The following is a 15,618-nucleotide window of genomic DNA, read 5'->3' as shown; positions in this document are numbered from 1 at the left end:
AAAAGGAAATTCATTTCTTGTATTCAAGTCACAGGCAATGTCAGTCCTGCAGCAAAATTAGGGCTTCTGCTCAATATGGGGTGTTTAACAGGCAATGCCTTTGTCCCACTATAGCACTGTTGCCTTTTTCCAACCTGGAAATGAAACCTGAAACCTGAGATAATTTTGATAAGAAGGTAATGTAATGAACATAAACAATCCATAAGAAACATCAGCAGAGAAGATATGGAGGAGATTGATGGTAGAAGAAAGTAATTATGCCTTTCGCTATTTTTAATGATCTCTTCCACTGCTTTCTAAATTACTCAGTCCCTTGTAACTCCATATAAATGCTTACAGAATTAATTACAGAGGTAAATATACAGCTGCAGTTACACATCATGAGACAGTTGTGCTGCAAAATCCTTCTGTTGTAGTTGGTTTGCTTCCATTATATTGAATGGCTGATGAGATTTAATTATTGTGTCAGGCAGATGTAGAGGCAGCAGAGGAACAGCTGCTTGCTCCATCATTTCTGGCCCACAGTACCTGGGTTGTAATTTCTTCGCTGAGGCCAAGTAAAACTCAGATCCCTGGACACTGGAAGTGTCAGTGGATAAAGTCTACATGCCAGGGTGTGAGTGGGACTGACTTTGAGCACCACTGGGCAAGTTCCCTGGGTACAGTGATTATTTACCCATGAAAGCAAAGCTTCACCAACCTGGCTGCCTTGGAGATGTCATCTGCTCCTACTGTGACCTGTTCTCAAAGTGCAAGGCATAAGTAGCTGTTCTAATGAGACTTTCCCTTCTCTAGTCCACAGCTGAAATCCTTCTCCCCCTGGGTATCATCTGCCTATGGGCTGAACAAAACCTGGAGGGTCTTCTGTGTTTACAGTCAATGCTAAATCTATTATGCACAAGAGCAGCAGCCACAGCTCTTGGTTGGAGCTCTCTGGGCTTGTCTCTGTAATGCCATGAATCAGCCACTTCTTGGTGTGTTCAGTGTAAACCAGTGCACTGTCATCCACAGTTCTGTTTTCATTGACAAAGATTTCCCATTCTTAATTCTTCATTGCATCCACAACATGCATAAATATGACAAATACATTTACCAGAGCGCCCTATCTATAAGGAAGAAGACCCTAGCCAGGTTCCAGAATCCATGAGCAAGTTTGTAGATATTAACAAGTGGAGTTCTGTCAGTGGAAGATCCAATTTGAGTTAATTCTGCATTGGGACAATTCAAACCATGCTCTTTGCCCTACTACTAAGGCACAGTAAGTCTTAATGCTGATGTTGTTATGGGGTAGGATCCTGAGAGTAACTGTTCAATAGTTCACTCCAACTGGAAACCTCAAAAATGTTCTCACAAACTCAAACTGGGACTTAGAAATGTACCTCTCACTAACACAGTTTTGAAGACCACCAATCTTCCTAGCAATGCCTAAACCTTCTCTTTTACTGCTGTCAATCCTTTAGAATTGGGTTTGAAAGCCACTTCCATCTGAAACTATTCTTTCATTGCCAGGCCAGCTGCAACACATCTCTCCCCTGTTACATCTTTCTGCCTATGAACTGGTGGGAAATGTGAGCGCTTCCAGCTGTGCCTTGTCTCTGTTCCTGTCACAGCCCAGGCAGCAGATTCTTATGGTCACTCAGGCCTGTCACTGGTTTCCTGTGATGGCCACATTGCCAGTTAGCCACTGTTTTTCCTACCCTGATTTTTCTACCAATCCAGGGTTTGATTCAGAGCAGTTCACTGACTCTGCCTTGATTTCTATTGCAAAGACTATAAATAACTCAAATAACATTTCAATCTCATCCCATTTCTCAAAGTGCCTTGCTTTTAGATACACTGGAAGAAGCTGTAAAATAGTATTGCTCTTCACAGCTCATCCTCCAGAAAGAATTAATGCAAAATGGATTTATTAACAAGCTCTCATTTGCTCTCCTTTGAGCTTTCTGCAGAGGAGGCTAACCATAGCATATCCTAGCATTAGAAAACTCTGTGGACAGACAGTTACCTCAAGGCAGAACTTCAGAGAAGGAGAAATATTTTGTCTTTATCTTCTCTCCCACCTGCTTGCTGGGTTTATGTGTTCAATGAACTTTTGTCTTCGATGCCTGTCTTCTCTGTTTTGTTTGATCACACAGCAAGGTCAGAATGTTGTATTTTAGACCCCATTTGTTGTCACGGGAATGACTCAGCTATAGCATACATGGTATTATGATGCCTCTGCAGGACTGAAAATGAGGCCCACAGGAGCTGTGAGAGTTTGGTGTTTTCAGCAAATTTGCAATGATAAACCCTTAATAAATGAGGGCCTCAACCTGTAAACACTGAAATCTACAGGAGATTTATCATTAATTTCAGTGCCTACAGTGGGATTATGCACAGGAACAACTAAATAAAGTCAGGATCAAGAACTACTCGTCTGTGGAGGTCAGCAGGTATCTTACAAATGGATTCATTAGTTATACGTCATTGTTGTAACATGAAACCTACATTAGTTCCACTGCTTTGTGCTTGCTGGAACAATTGGTGATTTTTTTTTTTTTTTTTTTTTTTTGTGGTTTTGGGTTTTTTTTTATTTGTTTGTGGGTTTTTTGGAGGGTTTTTTGGTGTAACTATGAGAGTTGTTAAAGGATAAAAAAAATGAAGGACACAGTAAATTTTAATAGGAAAGATGATACATTTGGAAAAGGCATGGAAAATGAGGCACTGACTCCCTTTCTGAGTATGAAAAAAACAGCACTTCAATTTTACTAAGTCAAGATATTCTTTTAGATCTGTGATGTGAAAAAGAGATGCTTTCAGCATGTAGTGATCTGAGACCATGGCCCCAACAGGAAATTCAGGAGGCCAAGATACAAACCTCTGCTCTACTGCACTCAAAGTGATCAGGGTCCTGGAGTCAGGACACACTTCCAACCCTTTAGCACATCACTCAGGGTTAGAAAAGGACAGCTTAACACAGTTCTACCTTTGCAAGAGACAGTTTGAATATATAATTTCCATATGAGATAGAAGTTTGATGATCAGAAAGATGAGAAGGTTGGAACCACAACCCTTGCTACAGAGTGGAATTTCCCTTTCCCAATCACTCCAGCTACTGGCATCAGTACAGCTACCACCCAGCACCCACAGTGCCTGCAGTGCATGTATCAGATACAGGCTCCACTAAATATTCTGAAATCAAATCTTCCTCTGAGAAAAACTGGCAAAGCTCCAGCGAAGTCAACAGAATTTTAATTTCCACCATCTTAGAATAACAGTTGGAATACCTGGGTATTGAGCCAAAATGTCAGAGATATTTTTGAAACACACATGGAAAAGGAATAGGTTGGCATTTAAAAGGAAAATATACTTTTAAAGTTCACCGTCAGGAATAAGTGCCCCCCCCCTTCTCCCTCAAAATACCAGGACAAGCAAGGACTGTCAAGGGGTGGACGGCTGTGTTTTGTGTAATGCTAAATGCATGCTTGCTCCAAATGAACTGCACTGGCTGTGAAAATTCACATTTGTACTTGATTCACGTTGGGGTGTTTGAATGACAAGCATGGGTTTAGATCGAGGGAGTCCTCAGAAGTTAAATCTGTTTGCAGTTAATAACTCCTGACCAAATGCACCATGAAAAATCACTTGGATGGGAAACAGCAGAAAAGCACTTTAGAACTTGCTACATAATATTCCAGTTTAAGTTGCTGAAGTGTTTTACTAAAAATCAGTGCCCCCCAGTTTGCTATTGACCACATTCCAGGATATAAGAAAACACACAGTTAATCTAGATATTTGAGAGAGCAGAGCAATATAGCATCTTATACCAGCCTCATTAGCAGGGTTTTGCTGCTGCTTGTATGTCACCAGCGTGCCTGACAAAAATCATACCTGCACCACTGAGTCAGTGATCCAGCAGAGAAAAAATATTTAGTCTGGATTTATTCCTCTTACCTCAGAGTATTTCCTGAGAAATGCACTGCTGCCTGAAAACTCCTGCTCTACCTAGGGATAAAGAGAGCAATGCCTTAGTGTCCTACAATCACTACACACAGACACCAGCAGCCATTCCACTCTGTGCCAGGGCTGTACCCAGCCCAAGTATCCTCTACTCTACAGCAGCTGGCACAGATGCATAAGCAGTAAGGCAAGCATAAATAATTTCTCCTTAATATTCTCAGCCTCCAGCTACTTTCAGTTCAGGCAGATTCCTGAGCCTCATAGGGCTTGTTCATCTGTTTAACATTTAGGGAATCTTTCTTCCAAATACTGTCCAGTTTCCCCTTAAACCTACACAAACTATACAGAGTCCTCAATGCTCTTTAGCAAGGAGTTCCAGCTGGCATGAAGAACAAATTCTTTGTGTTAGCTTTGAACCTGGCTCCTAGTTCATCCTACAAGAGATGGAGAGTCAACCATCATCTACACTCTCAGCACAATTCACAAAGATGTGAAACCCTAAATTAAATGCCTAGGCAGGATGAATCCAGGCCTACCTCCACAGTGGGAAGGTCACAACATATTGGGCTCAAACTACAGCAATAGGGACAGAGGAAGAACTTCTTAACAGGAAGAATAGATAGGCCTTGGAAAGGATCACCTATACAGGTAAGGATTCTAACACTTCATTATTCCTCTGAGAATAACTGAAGCTGCCAGGAAGGCTGAAACCACAGCTTGCCATACATTCCTTTCATCCTGGAGAGGAGTATGCCTGGATAGGAGTTTTAAGCACCACCACTTGTTTTGGTGAAGCAGCTGCCTTATCAGTGGCATTTTGCCTCTGAGAGACCCCATGTTTCTGCCACTTGAGATCCACTGGGTACTTCCTCAGCTGTCACTCACAGAGGCAGGTTATTGACAACAAGAAATCAGTTCCAGGGGGATCACAGGCTGCTCTCTCAAACCAAAGCAAATTCCTTTTTTTTACCTCAGTGTGAGATTGCTTGAACCTGGGCTTCTCATCAGTTCTCAACTCAGAGCCATGAATGTCCTCTCCAAGATAAGCAACACACTGCAAATCACAGCTGGCCTTCTCAAGAAGGAAATAATTTAGGGAAGTTGGATACTACTGTCACCACAGAACTGAGCATCCAACATGCTCTTAGGCAAAGCATAATTCCATAAACCACAGCAGGAACTAAGATCAGCCTCTGTTGATTAGAGGTTATGTGGCCTCTGCAAAAGGACAGTGAGACCCCGAATTCAGAGCTGTATTTTCCTAAAAGCCCAGGGAAGGCAACCAGCAGTGAGGAATGAGTAAGGGAGGCCTGGGACCCCATTGATGCCTGTGCTTTTCATTCTCCTTTGCATAAAGAGCTGCCAGACTGAACCAGAATGCTGAAGAGAGGTTAACTGCAGCCATACAAGCAATTTTAGCTCTGATGTTTTCCATCTTCAGACTGCTTGACTTTGCAACCTTAATGTTCCTTTCAATTCTGAAGTGCATAAGCATATGCATGTAAATAGGTAAGTATACAGGCAAATTAAAGACTGTTTTCTTCCTTAGGGCAGATTCTGGAGTACCTCAACATGGCTGGGGGATAATCTAGAGTCTTTCATGGAGGCTTCATTTAAAAGAAACAGAAAACAAGCCAGCAGTTCATATCTGAGGTTTCAGCAGCCACATATGGTGGGTATTTCAGAATTTCTGCTGCAAAGTCACTTAGAACTAAGCACTGTGCCATATGCTACTGTGGCACAAATGGATTTATAAAGGTTAGCTTCTGTGTGCATATACAGCACAACATGCTTCCAGGAGGAGCATATCACAGGACAAGAGCTGCAGCCTGATCTGTTAAATTAGCACTGATTTCTGTAAGTCTTCAGACCTAAGCAAGCAGAAAAAGACCTTAGTCTTCTATATTCAGGAAGGCAGGCAAGTAAAACAACTTCTCCCAATTTCCAACTTCCATTCATCCTTGCAAGTTGAAATAAACTAATTAAAATAAGCACAGAAAGAATAAAAACTGAAAGAAAGACAAAATGCAGAAGAAATTACTGACATCAAAATCTTGTTTATCATGTCAACAATGTATGTTTCCAGCTGCTTTGCCAGTGACTTCTCTCAAGTCAGGATCAAACTTTTCTTAAACTTCAGCAGTCACTATACATAATTTCAATATATTTGCATTTTATTTAAATACTTTAAAAGCAATGGCTTACTTTTAAATAAATAATAGGTAAAAAAATTAGAGGTAATGATTAGAAGTGTTTTTCTTACAGTGCCTTTTACAGTTGTGTTAAAACATTTTTTCAGGTATATATGGAAAATTGGTTGCATTCTGCTATTGCTCAACAAATTTCTCTCTCTCTTTACCTTTCAGTTAGGGCATAAAATTTTGTCTGCTGAGAAAATCATTCTAAGCTAAGCTATCTCCTTGGTGAAAATCTGCACATACTTCACAACCTGGCAGGCAGTTAAAGGACACCTCTCTTCACATAAAGCAGGGAGCACCAACCACCTGCCTAACAAATACTACACGAGCATGAAAAGAAAGGAAGAACCAGGTGTCCTGGGAAGCAGGATGGCACCTCCTTGCACCAGCATTGCTGCAGGCAGAGAGCAGTGGCAAGGCACAGGTGTGGCAGGACCAGATAAAAAACAAACAAAAAGCCCCAGATATCTAACAGTTGAGGACACTGTAATGTAAATTGGAAAAGAGACCTACAGAAATAAGAGCACACAGGCAGGGATTCTCCCAGGTGCAGTAATGTGAAGGGAAACTTGTGAGCCTGCTGGAAAAGAAAGGGGATGCTGCTGCCTGGCCAGCATACTTAACAGTGAGTCTGAGTTAGGAATGGGCAGTCAGGATTTTTCTGGAGGTGGGGTTTTTTGGAGTTTTTTAAACTAAGTTTCCTTTCTGAGCAAACATCACTGTAGGGAGAAAATAAGTCTATCTGCTAATTTTTAATGTTAAGATGCCCTTCATCCTGTGTTTGGGTCATGGTATAATTCCCAAAACAGGTAAGCACAGGCTTATAGGCAGAGTGATGAAGAAAAAGAATTGGAGAGATATTATCTTTATCTATAAAGGAGGTATTAAAAACTGAGGAAAAGATACCTTTTAATAAGTCTCTTCCACTTTACTAAGACTGTAATTGTACTGAAGATTTCAAGTGGGTAACACCTAGCAGGACCTGAGGGAAACAAATGGGCCACACACTTTCAGTACCACACCACTACCACAGGCACTAACACGGAATGCTGTGCTGTTCTGCCATGAGGAACTCCCATCATATCTGCACTCGGGCAGAGCAGACCACAGTACTGTTTTCTTCCTGGCAAGCTGTGGCAGCTCTTGCTTTGCAGTTTCCTGAATGACTGCATTAATTTGATTGACTCCAGATCAATGGTGTCTCTAAATAAGATTAAATTACATGTTCCTTCTGTCTGTATGTTACAGGAGATTACTCTTAGCAGAATCTCAAAGGAAGCAATTAGCTGACCAATGCTGTAATGAATTCTAATTATTTTGTTTGTACAAACAATAAAGCCAGATCATTTGTTTAGCAAGGAAGTAATTACTCTGAGAACTTGAGAAAATAAATCAAACAGCGCTACCTAGATCTGTAAATAATGAGCCTTCGACTTCCTATTTATGCTAAGAATGCTCATGGAATATTTTCAGGTAGCTAGGAGCCAACCTTTGAAAGTAACATTTATCATAGTTATTATTAAGCACTTGCTTGATTATGTTCTTGAGTGTGCTAGGTACCCTGCAGAAATATCCATCTACATTGGCTGTCACTGGCACCTGCTAAAAATTCGCTGCAGCCAGTGCAATTTCCTGCAACTGTTTTTTGTTAATCAACAAGAAGTCACTCACATCACAATCATTAGGCTGTTCTGCTCCTAAGGGCACCAGTGGCAGGGGCATGTCCTCAGCAATGGATGAATGATCAGGAAAAAGCACATTACTATACATAGAGCAGGCTCTATTCTGCCCAACATTTGGCCATGTAGGCTAGAAATTGAATAAAATCAGAAGGCAATTGAATGAGAATGGTTGTAGCTAGGTCTTCCCTCTCTCCATGTTGATCTGCTGCTGCAAAACATTCACAGCTCCAACAGGAGAGACAAGCAGAGGCACTGGGGACCTCGTGCTGCAAAAAACAGAGAGCAGTCCAAAAATACCTCAACTTCTGCCACTTCTGCTGATTCTGTGTGACTCAAGAGCATGAGGGAGCTGCCAAATTAGAGATAACCTGATCCTATTTTATGCAAATTCACTGGTTGTTGCAAGCACAGTGATGCAGCCACCTGTACTTCCTGCAGATACCAACTTCTGAGATCAGACATTCTCTTCAAGGTAGTTGGCTTCCTTTACCATAGCTTTGAAAAGATATTCATGCATACAAAATTATTTTGCTTAATCTTTCTTTTGTTTCTAGCCACATTTTAGGTGTTAAATCTGAATTTAAAGTAAACTGCATAGCCTAGAATTCTGCAGTTGGCCTGGTTTTCCTCTTTTCTTAGGCCAAACAGTGATACGCCCAAAAGGGATCAACATTATTTCCTGGCTCTCTTAAGTGGTGCTCAAAAATCTTATGGCAACACTGTCTCACATCCTGATAAAACCTAAATGGAAAAAAAAAAAAAAAAAAAAAAAAGGGACACTTTTGGATTCTTCTTGTAGTGTTACTGTTTAAACAGAAAATAAAAGCCCTGAGGTCAGCGAAATCCCACTGAAGTGAGCCGGGTATAAGTTACAGCAACATCTGCACTGGCTGGAGGGAAACTGCAAATCACTTGTTAGTGCAATGGGAGCCATTTTCCTCATGCTTATGAGGTATTTTAGTTCTTCAGTCCTTTCCACCCTGAGCAGTTTCTCTTTGTGTTCAGCAGCTATTAAAAACTCACAGAGTGGAGTTTCTTTGTGCTCTTGCTGTAGGCCTAATTGACAAATGTTTGCTGCCTGCCATTATGTTAAGCCAGTATCTTTGAAAATTAACTGAAGACTTTAGTCTAATTTGAAGAATTTAAGGGTGAATAAATACCATGTACCCCAAGGCAGGCAAGGCAGATAAATAAAAAATGGCATCTAACTGTAGTGGAGACATGCATATGCCTAAAGCGTTTGTTTTGGTTTTTTTCCTATAAACAACTTGACCCAACCAAAAAACATGAAATCAGAGAATTCCTTGGCCAGTCTTCTGGAATCTCCCTGTGAGCCTCTTCTAGGGAAAAGAAGTACTACTAAATGTTTGGCTGCTTCTACACCAAGTATTAAAATGTCATACTGTTTTTCCAGCCTGAAAAATTCTGGTGACCTTACTGGCTGAAACAATTAATGCTAAGCCAGACAGGCAAGAACAGAAAGTCTTTGGGGGTCTTCAGCAAGGCTGAACTGCAGCCAAAACTATTGAGAAAGGTGTGAAAACTGCCTTAAAACTGGTCAGTACTTTGCTGGGTAAAAAATATTTGAGCTGCTACTCCACATTTGAGTATTAGAGGAATATCTCATCAGAATGAGGAAAGTCTTGATTTCTGGCCATGCTTGAAGTGCACTGTACTGCACCCTTTAAATATTGGTCTCTTGTACATAGGTGTTGCACCAGGAGAAATCAAGGGCTTGATTTACCTTAAAATGACTATGTGATTATGATCCTGCAACACATTATTCATCCAACCTCCTTTGCATTAGGCAAATAAAGCCTTATTCTATTCCTTCTAAAAACAAATGGAAATGAGAAGACAGTACAACGTAGAACAGCATCTATAAACAAAGAAAATCATGACAGAAAAAATTGCTGACTTTATAAAAATGGGATCAGAAGTGCTGCTTGGTTTAATAAGAAACTGGCAGTATTTTGTTTTCTTTTAGCTTCTCCTTATCATCTCTTGTACTGCTTCTGTTTCTTATGTCATCACTTAGAAAGAAAATCAATCACAGGAGGAATTTTGCTGCTTATAATAAGGACTTAGTCTAATAGCATTAGAAAATCTCTTGATGTTCTCTGGCTTTCTGTATTAGAAAGAAGGTGGGCTGATTGATCCAAAGCATTTTTTTTCAGAAGTGCCTAAAAAATTACAAGTCTCATTTTCAAAATTATCTTAGGCACTTAACCACTAAATCCTTTAGAAAGATATTTTGGCTCTTCCTTGGTCTCATCTGAAAAATGAATTTAATTCATGTTGCATGTAGATGTATAAAAACTGAGTTTCACTCTGCTCCCAGCAGATGGATATTTAGCTTCTAGAGATATAGTAAGCCTAGTTCAAGAGTAAAAACTCTGGAATATTTTTCCATTAAAAAATCTGGAGAAAAATAACAAATTCTTTAAGAGCGGCTCTTAATAAGCAAATTGATTTCAGGAATCTTGAGAAAATTTTAAAACCATTTTCTGCAAAATGGCTGGTCAAACATTTTTTTAGCTTAATAATAAGAAACTGTCTTGCCTTTCTGAATCTGTCTGGTTCCTCCAAAGATCCAGCACTCTGTTTAAAAGAAAAAAAAAAAAAAAAAAGAAGCATGAAGTTAAGATCCCAGAGGAGCCTGTAAATGAATATTCACCACACAGGGGATGTTTGTTTCATATTCATGGTCACCTGGACAGAGTGAACCAGCACGAGATTTTTTAATGGGCTTTTTAACAACATTAGGCAGAAAGATGACATGCTTTTAGGTTCTTGACTACTTGAATCAGATGAGCAGTTCTCCCAGCAATAGCTTTGACTTTACTGACACCTATTGACTATGTTAATGCTTACAGAAGGTTTTGGTAACAAACAACAAGTCATTACAATCAATGGCAAACACAGAAATATGCTCTTTATTAATAAAATCCATGCTTACCTTCCATGCATTTTAAAGGATTCATGTTCTAAAAAAGCTTTGGATTTCAAGAAAAGGTTTCTCAAGGCAGAAAATTTTAAAATGTCTCAAATTTTAGGTGTTCAAGTTTGAAAGCACTTGTATACAGAAAGTACCACATGCAAACCTGTAAATTCTAATCTTTTAATTATGGTATCTTGAAGCTGCTCAAATAATGTGAGTAGTTAACCTAGAAAAATATTAATTAATAATTATATATGTTTATGCAAAGAACATGGGAGTATCTTTAGCATGCCCTGGAATATCTTAAATATGATGATGAATTTTCTGCCACACTTAGCATGCCACCCTTATATAACAACTTGGTAACTTCTTTAATAATTTGGTTTTTGCATTAAAATGCCTCCTCTTTATTTCATTCCAAATCATTAACTTACAAGGACAGTTTCAAAAGGGACTAGGTCCTTCTGTGCAGTTACTTTGAATCAGTTCAGAGTGTGACTATTCTGTCTCACAGCAGGAGACACAAACAATGAACAGTGAATATATTCTTACTGCAGGAACTGCCAAAAAATAACTCTATGGAGAATGTTGTGTGGAGAAAGGGCAAAAACCAGAAATCCATGTGCCCAGAACCAGGCACACACCCAAAGTATTCACACACACAAACACCTCTCAGATCCCAGCTGCATGCCTCTTTGTCATTTACTATTCTGATTTGAAACTTCCAGCTCAAGAAATATTTTGAGCATAGCGTACAAAGGGAAAAAGCACACAACTCTTAATTAAGCAGACACAGATTAATACTGCTGAAGTGAAGCTAGCAATGTGAAGTAAGCTGAAAGAGCAATGGCAGAGCTCAGCAGCTGTGGACTGTGTGCTGTCACTTACCGGTGAGCTCAGGGATTCTCTCAGCTTGGATTTGTAGAGCATCCATCGGTAACGCAGGTCCTCCAGGCCTTCAGAACTTCCAACCACAGGATGAAGATGAAGAAGGTCCTCAAAGAGATGCTGACCATGAGGCACACGGGACTGCAGCTCCTAAAGGCAAAGACAAGGGTCAGCGCCACTTTTTAAATCAGCATTTGAAAAAACAGTGGTTATGCAATAGCACATTTATTTTTGTTATTGCTTTTTTGCACTGAAATGATATGAAACTCACCTGCAGGATTCCTGTAGCCTTGGATACTCCTGTGTTTAGTTCCTAACAATCTAACAAATCTAACAAATTGCCATGGCATTTGGCTATACTCAACAGGAAGAGTGAAACCAAACACTGATTTGACACTGATTTTAATCAGCTTCTTTTAATTTGCCATACCACACGGGAAATGGCCAGCCCAACAGCTAAATGCCAGGTGCTCCCTTCTCTTTTCATTCTGGCAGACCCTTCCTAGTAGAAAGGATGAAATTTATCCTAAATTCCTGAGCTTCATCTGCTCTGGAGTCCCATAAAGCAGAGAGTACAGTGTTTGAATTTTTTGTCTATTTGCTCTTGAGGATCTTTTTGGGTTTTTGGCGGTGGTGGTAGGTTTTTGGTTGGTAGGTAGAGTGGTTCTGGGTTTTGTTGTTGTTGCTTGGGTTTTTTTAGTTCTGAAAGAATTCACACTTATTGCAGTATTTTTCTCCATTCACCCCCTGAAAACTAACCTCAAGTTTGCTCTGGTGTGCCTTAATTTCCTCTGTGGAAGATGGAGTCCCAGCAAGAATTTTGGTCAGTTTGGTGTTTTCTCCTCGTAGCCACTCTTCAAAGTCATGTAGGAGCTTCAAATGGCTGCTTGCACTTTGCCCTTCTACCATCTTCTCCTAGGATACAGAACAACAGGAACAAAAAAGCCCTTACTGTTATGTCAGACATTTCCTCTGAAGGCCTGACTGTGAAATCTTAACCTCCAACTTTGTAACCCACAATATCACATGAAGGCAATGAAACTGTTCTTGTGAAGCTGATATGAAGGCAGACACAGAGTCCCCACCTCACCTGCTTATGGCTGGGATCGACATCAAAAAGGTGGAAAGTAGGTCTAGACATCCATCTGCTGTCCACAAATGCTCTTTTCTTCTTCTTGTCAGCCCCTGGTCTATTTAACTGCCACTTTTTGAGGAGGCTTGAAAACACAAAAGCACAGATATCAGTGCAGTGGACATCCACATTTTGACTGGGGCTATGGGAGACAGCTCTGCGGAAACAGCACTACTGTTATTATTATATCATTATTAATACTAATAACACTATTGCCATTGAAGTTATTCCCAACCAGAGTGTCTCACAGCTGCACCAGGACTCTAGTTCTAGTATTTCCAAGTGTTTTGTTTCTTTTATTTAGGGGACTAAAAATAATACCTTGGCAATGTACCTTTCTTTCTGGTTACAGGAGGCAGTACAATCAAACCTTCCTCAATTTGATAATTCATTTTTTCTGCCTATTCTGACAGTGTGTATGATACAGTCATACATGCAGCACATGATGAAATATTAATACAGACTAGTAAATATGAGCAGCATTTCAGCACTACACAGCAGAGGCAAAATAAATGATATCTTCATTTCCCAGCTAAAGAGAAGACTTTTAGCTCTGCTTATACTTCTGCAGGTTTGCAAAAGGCACAAATCCCATTGCAGATACACCCTCCTTGGAGGCATCTCCAAGGAGAACAGGAAGATGAGACAGAGCAGCACAAGTCACCCAGTCTATGCCGAATTTCCTCTGACACAGACTGGCAGTGCAAGAGTGAGCCAGGTCATAAGACACTGCCTACTCAACACGAGGTAAAGGAAGATTCACAGACATTGTGGTTCACAGAGTCTTAACAAGGTTTTCTTAAAAGTAATGATTTTCAGTTTACAAACAATTAAATAAAATCCCGTCTTGCTTCTAGCATTATGGTATGGCTGTTCACTTTCACAGCACAGACCTCAAGTGTGTCTGTTCTTACTGCAGTAAAAAGAACCTCGTTGAAGGGACATAAGGAAGACCTACATGAACACTTACCCAGTTGCCATCTCCTTCAATGATTTCCACGACTCCTTCAGTTGATCCAGCTCTGCCTGGACATGGGCAGTCTCCTCTGGAGAAGAATTCTCCATGACCAACTGGCCATGAGCTTCCACAAGGTGCAGCTGGATCTCCTTATCTGGAAACTCAGCCAGCAATCTCTGAAATGCAAAGCCCTGACAATTACTCCTAGGTATCCTGGGTAAAGTGGAAGCTATGTCAGACTGAAGGCCATGTGCAGTCCAGGACTACGCTGTTTATTTTTGGCACTAGCTAGAACATACCTAGAGAGAAAAAAATATGCTGTGGGTGCTTCCAAAGAGCCAACATAGGTCAAACAGCTTACGGGGGGACTTGAGGGTGCAAGCTGTCAACACACCTCCTTCTGTATCCTTCCCATGAAAGATTTTGGTCATCCATATGAAGGCAACAGCTGCCAGCTGAAGTATCCTACTAGAGTGAATTTGACATGCAAAGTACTGCTACACAGGAAAAAGCTGGCAGCTTTGGAACAGCTCAGTTCAACAAGTAGAAGGCCAGCTAAAATGGCAGGAATGTTCAATATACTGATGAGTACACACAGGCAAAGGCAGGTATTGTTCAGAGAGATCACCCTGACAGGAACAGCCTTGGTAATAATTTATCCATCTCAACACTGCTTACTCATTTTCACTACTCTTGTCTGTTACATGGCCCCACATCCCACAGCAAAGGGCAAAGCAGAAAGGTAACAGCAGCCAACAGTTATTGAAGTAGAAACACACATCATTACTCTCCTGAACCAGGAAATCCTCACTAGAAACCCCCATTCTTAATGTCTGAATGCTGCAAAGGGAATAATTAACATCTTAAACTAAGATGCTTTTCTCACCTCCAGGTCTTCCAGCCTGCCCTCAGTGTTCTGCTCTCCATCAGCATCCTGGCAGGAGTCAATCTTCTCCCTAGTTACTGAGATCCACTGCTGGAGGTCAGACAGTTTGTCATTATATGCCCAATGCTTCTGAACGTGGTCTTCACTCTGCTGTATCATCATCTAAAAATGATAAAAATATGTCAGCAACCAAAGACAGACCAAAAGCACTTTCTTTACTGGCTCTAACACTATGGTGAGCACAAAATCTCATAAGCAAACGGGGAAAAAAGCAGCTATTAAAAACCTGTCCTTTTAGTATCAGTGGTGTGGAAAACACCTCCAAGCTCCTGCAGGCCTGAATTCAACCACACGGGGGGGTATTAAGAACTAGAATAGCTCCCTTCCTTCTCAGGGAATAGAGAAAATACATGTCTGGGGTCTTTGTGCCCCAGTCAATATCAAGTACATCTTACACTCCCAGAAGCAGAAATGACTGTACAGACTTGTTTGGCAAAAGTTCAGTTCAGTGGTAAATGGGATGACTGAAATTAGAAACTAGAATTCCATAGTGTATGTTCAGGTAACACTTTAACACATGTAATTTTATAGTGAACTGCATAGCTAAGGAAACTTTATGAGCTCTTCTGTGAATCTTCTGAGATTGCTCTTGAGGTCATTTTATAGGTATTTTTGCAAGCTAAAAAATGCCTCAGGACAAAACAAGTATTTATGCAATCACAGCACAGCACTTTTCTCTCATTAATTTTTAGGTCACAAAGCCATAAAAACCCCAAACAGTTTAGTACAAAGCCCCTCTCCCATAATCTGCGAAGTGCAAGCACCACCATGATAATATGAGTTTTTCTAGTCAGAAATCTTAGGCCCACTCCAGGAACAGTTTATATAGACATAAAATCCACGTGGATGGCATCCTATCCCCAAGGGAGATCACATTAGAGATAATCAGAGAATCCTGGAAGAGTTATCAAAGTCTTAAGAATTCAGTGCTTTC

General features: G+C 40.5%; 1 protein-coding gene across 2 annotated transcripts in view; it reads right to left on the bottom strand.

Annotated features, from left to right (window-relative positions):
• Positions 1–15,618, bottom strand: part of SYNE3 (spectrin repeat containing nuclear envelope family member 3) — a 56,471-nt gene that overhangs the window by 3,530 nt on the left and 37,323 nt on the right. For both annotated transcript variants that reach the window (XM_053946415.1, XM_053946416.1), the window contains 6 exons: positions 14,625–14,786; positions 13,751–13,914; positions 12,739–12,865; positions 12,408–12,563; positions 11,649–11,798; positions 10,382–10,420 (listed from right to left, as the gene is read on the bottom strand). In XM_053946415.1, the coding sequence (XP_053802390.1) occupies positions 10,382–10,420; positions 11,649–11,798; positions 12,408–12,563; positions 12,739–12,865; positions 13,751–13,914; positions 14,625–14,786 (798 nt within the window). The remainder of the gene's footprint in view (positions 1–10,381; positions 10,421–11,648; positions 11,799–12,407; positions 12,564–12,738; positions 12,866–13,750; positions 13,915–14,624; positions 14,787–15,618) is intronic.

The sequence above is a fragment of the Vidua chalybeata genome, chromosome 6 (assembly GCF_026979565.1).
Source record: "Vidua chalybeata isolate OUT-0048 chromosome 6, bVidCha1 merged haplotype, whole genome shotgun sequence".
Lineage (NCBI taxonomy): Eukaryota > Metazoa > Chordata > Aves > Passeriformes > Viduidae > Vidua > Vidua chalybeata.
The sequence above is the reverse complement of the archived record's forward strand: the minus strand, read 5'-3'. Positions and strand labels throughout refer to the sequence as shown.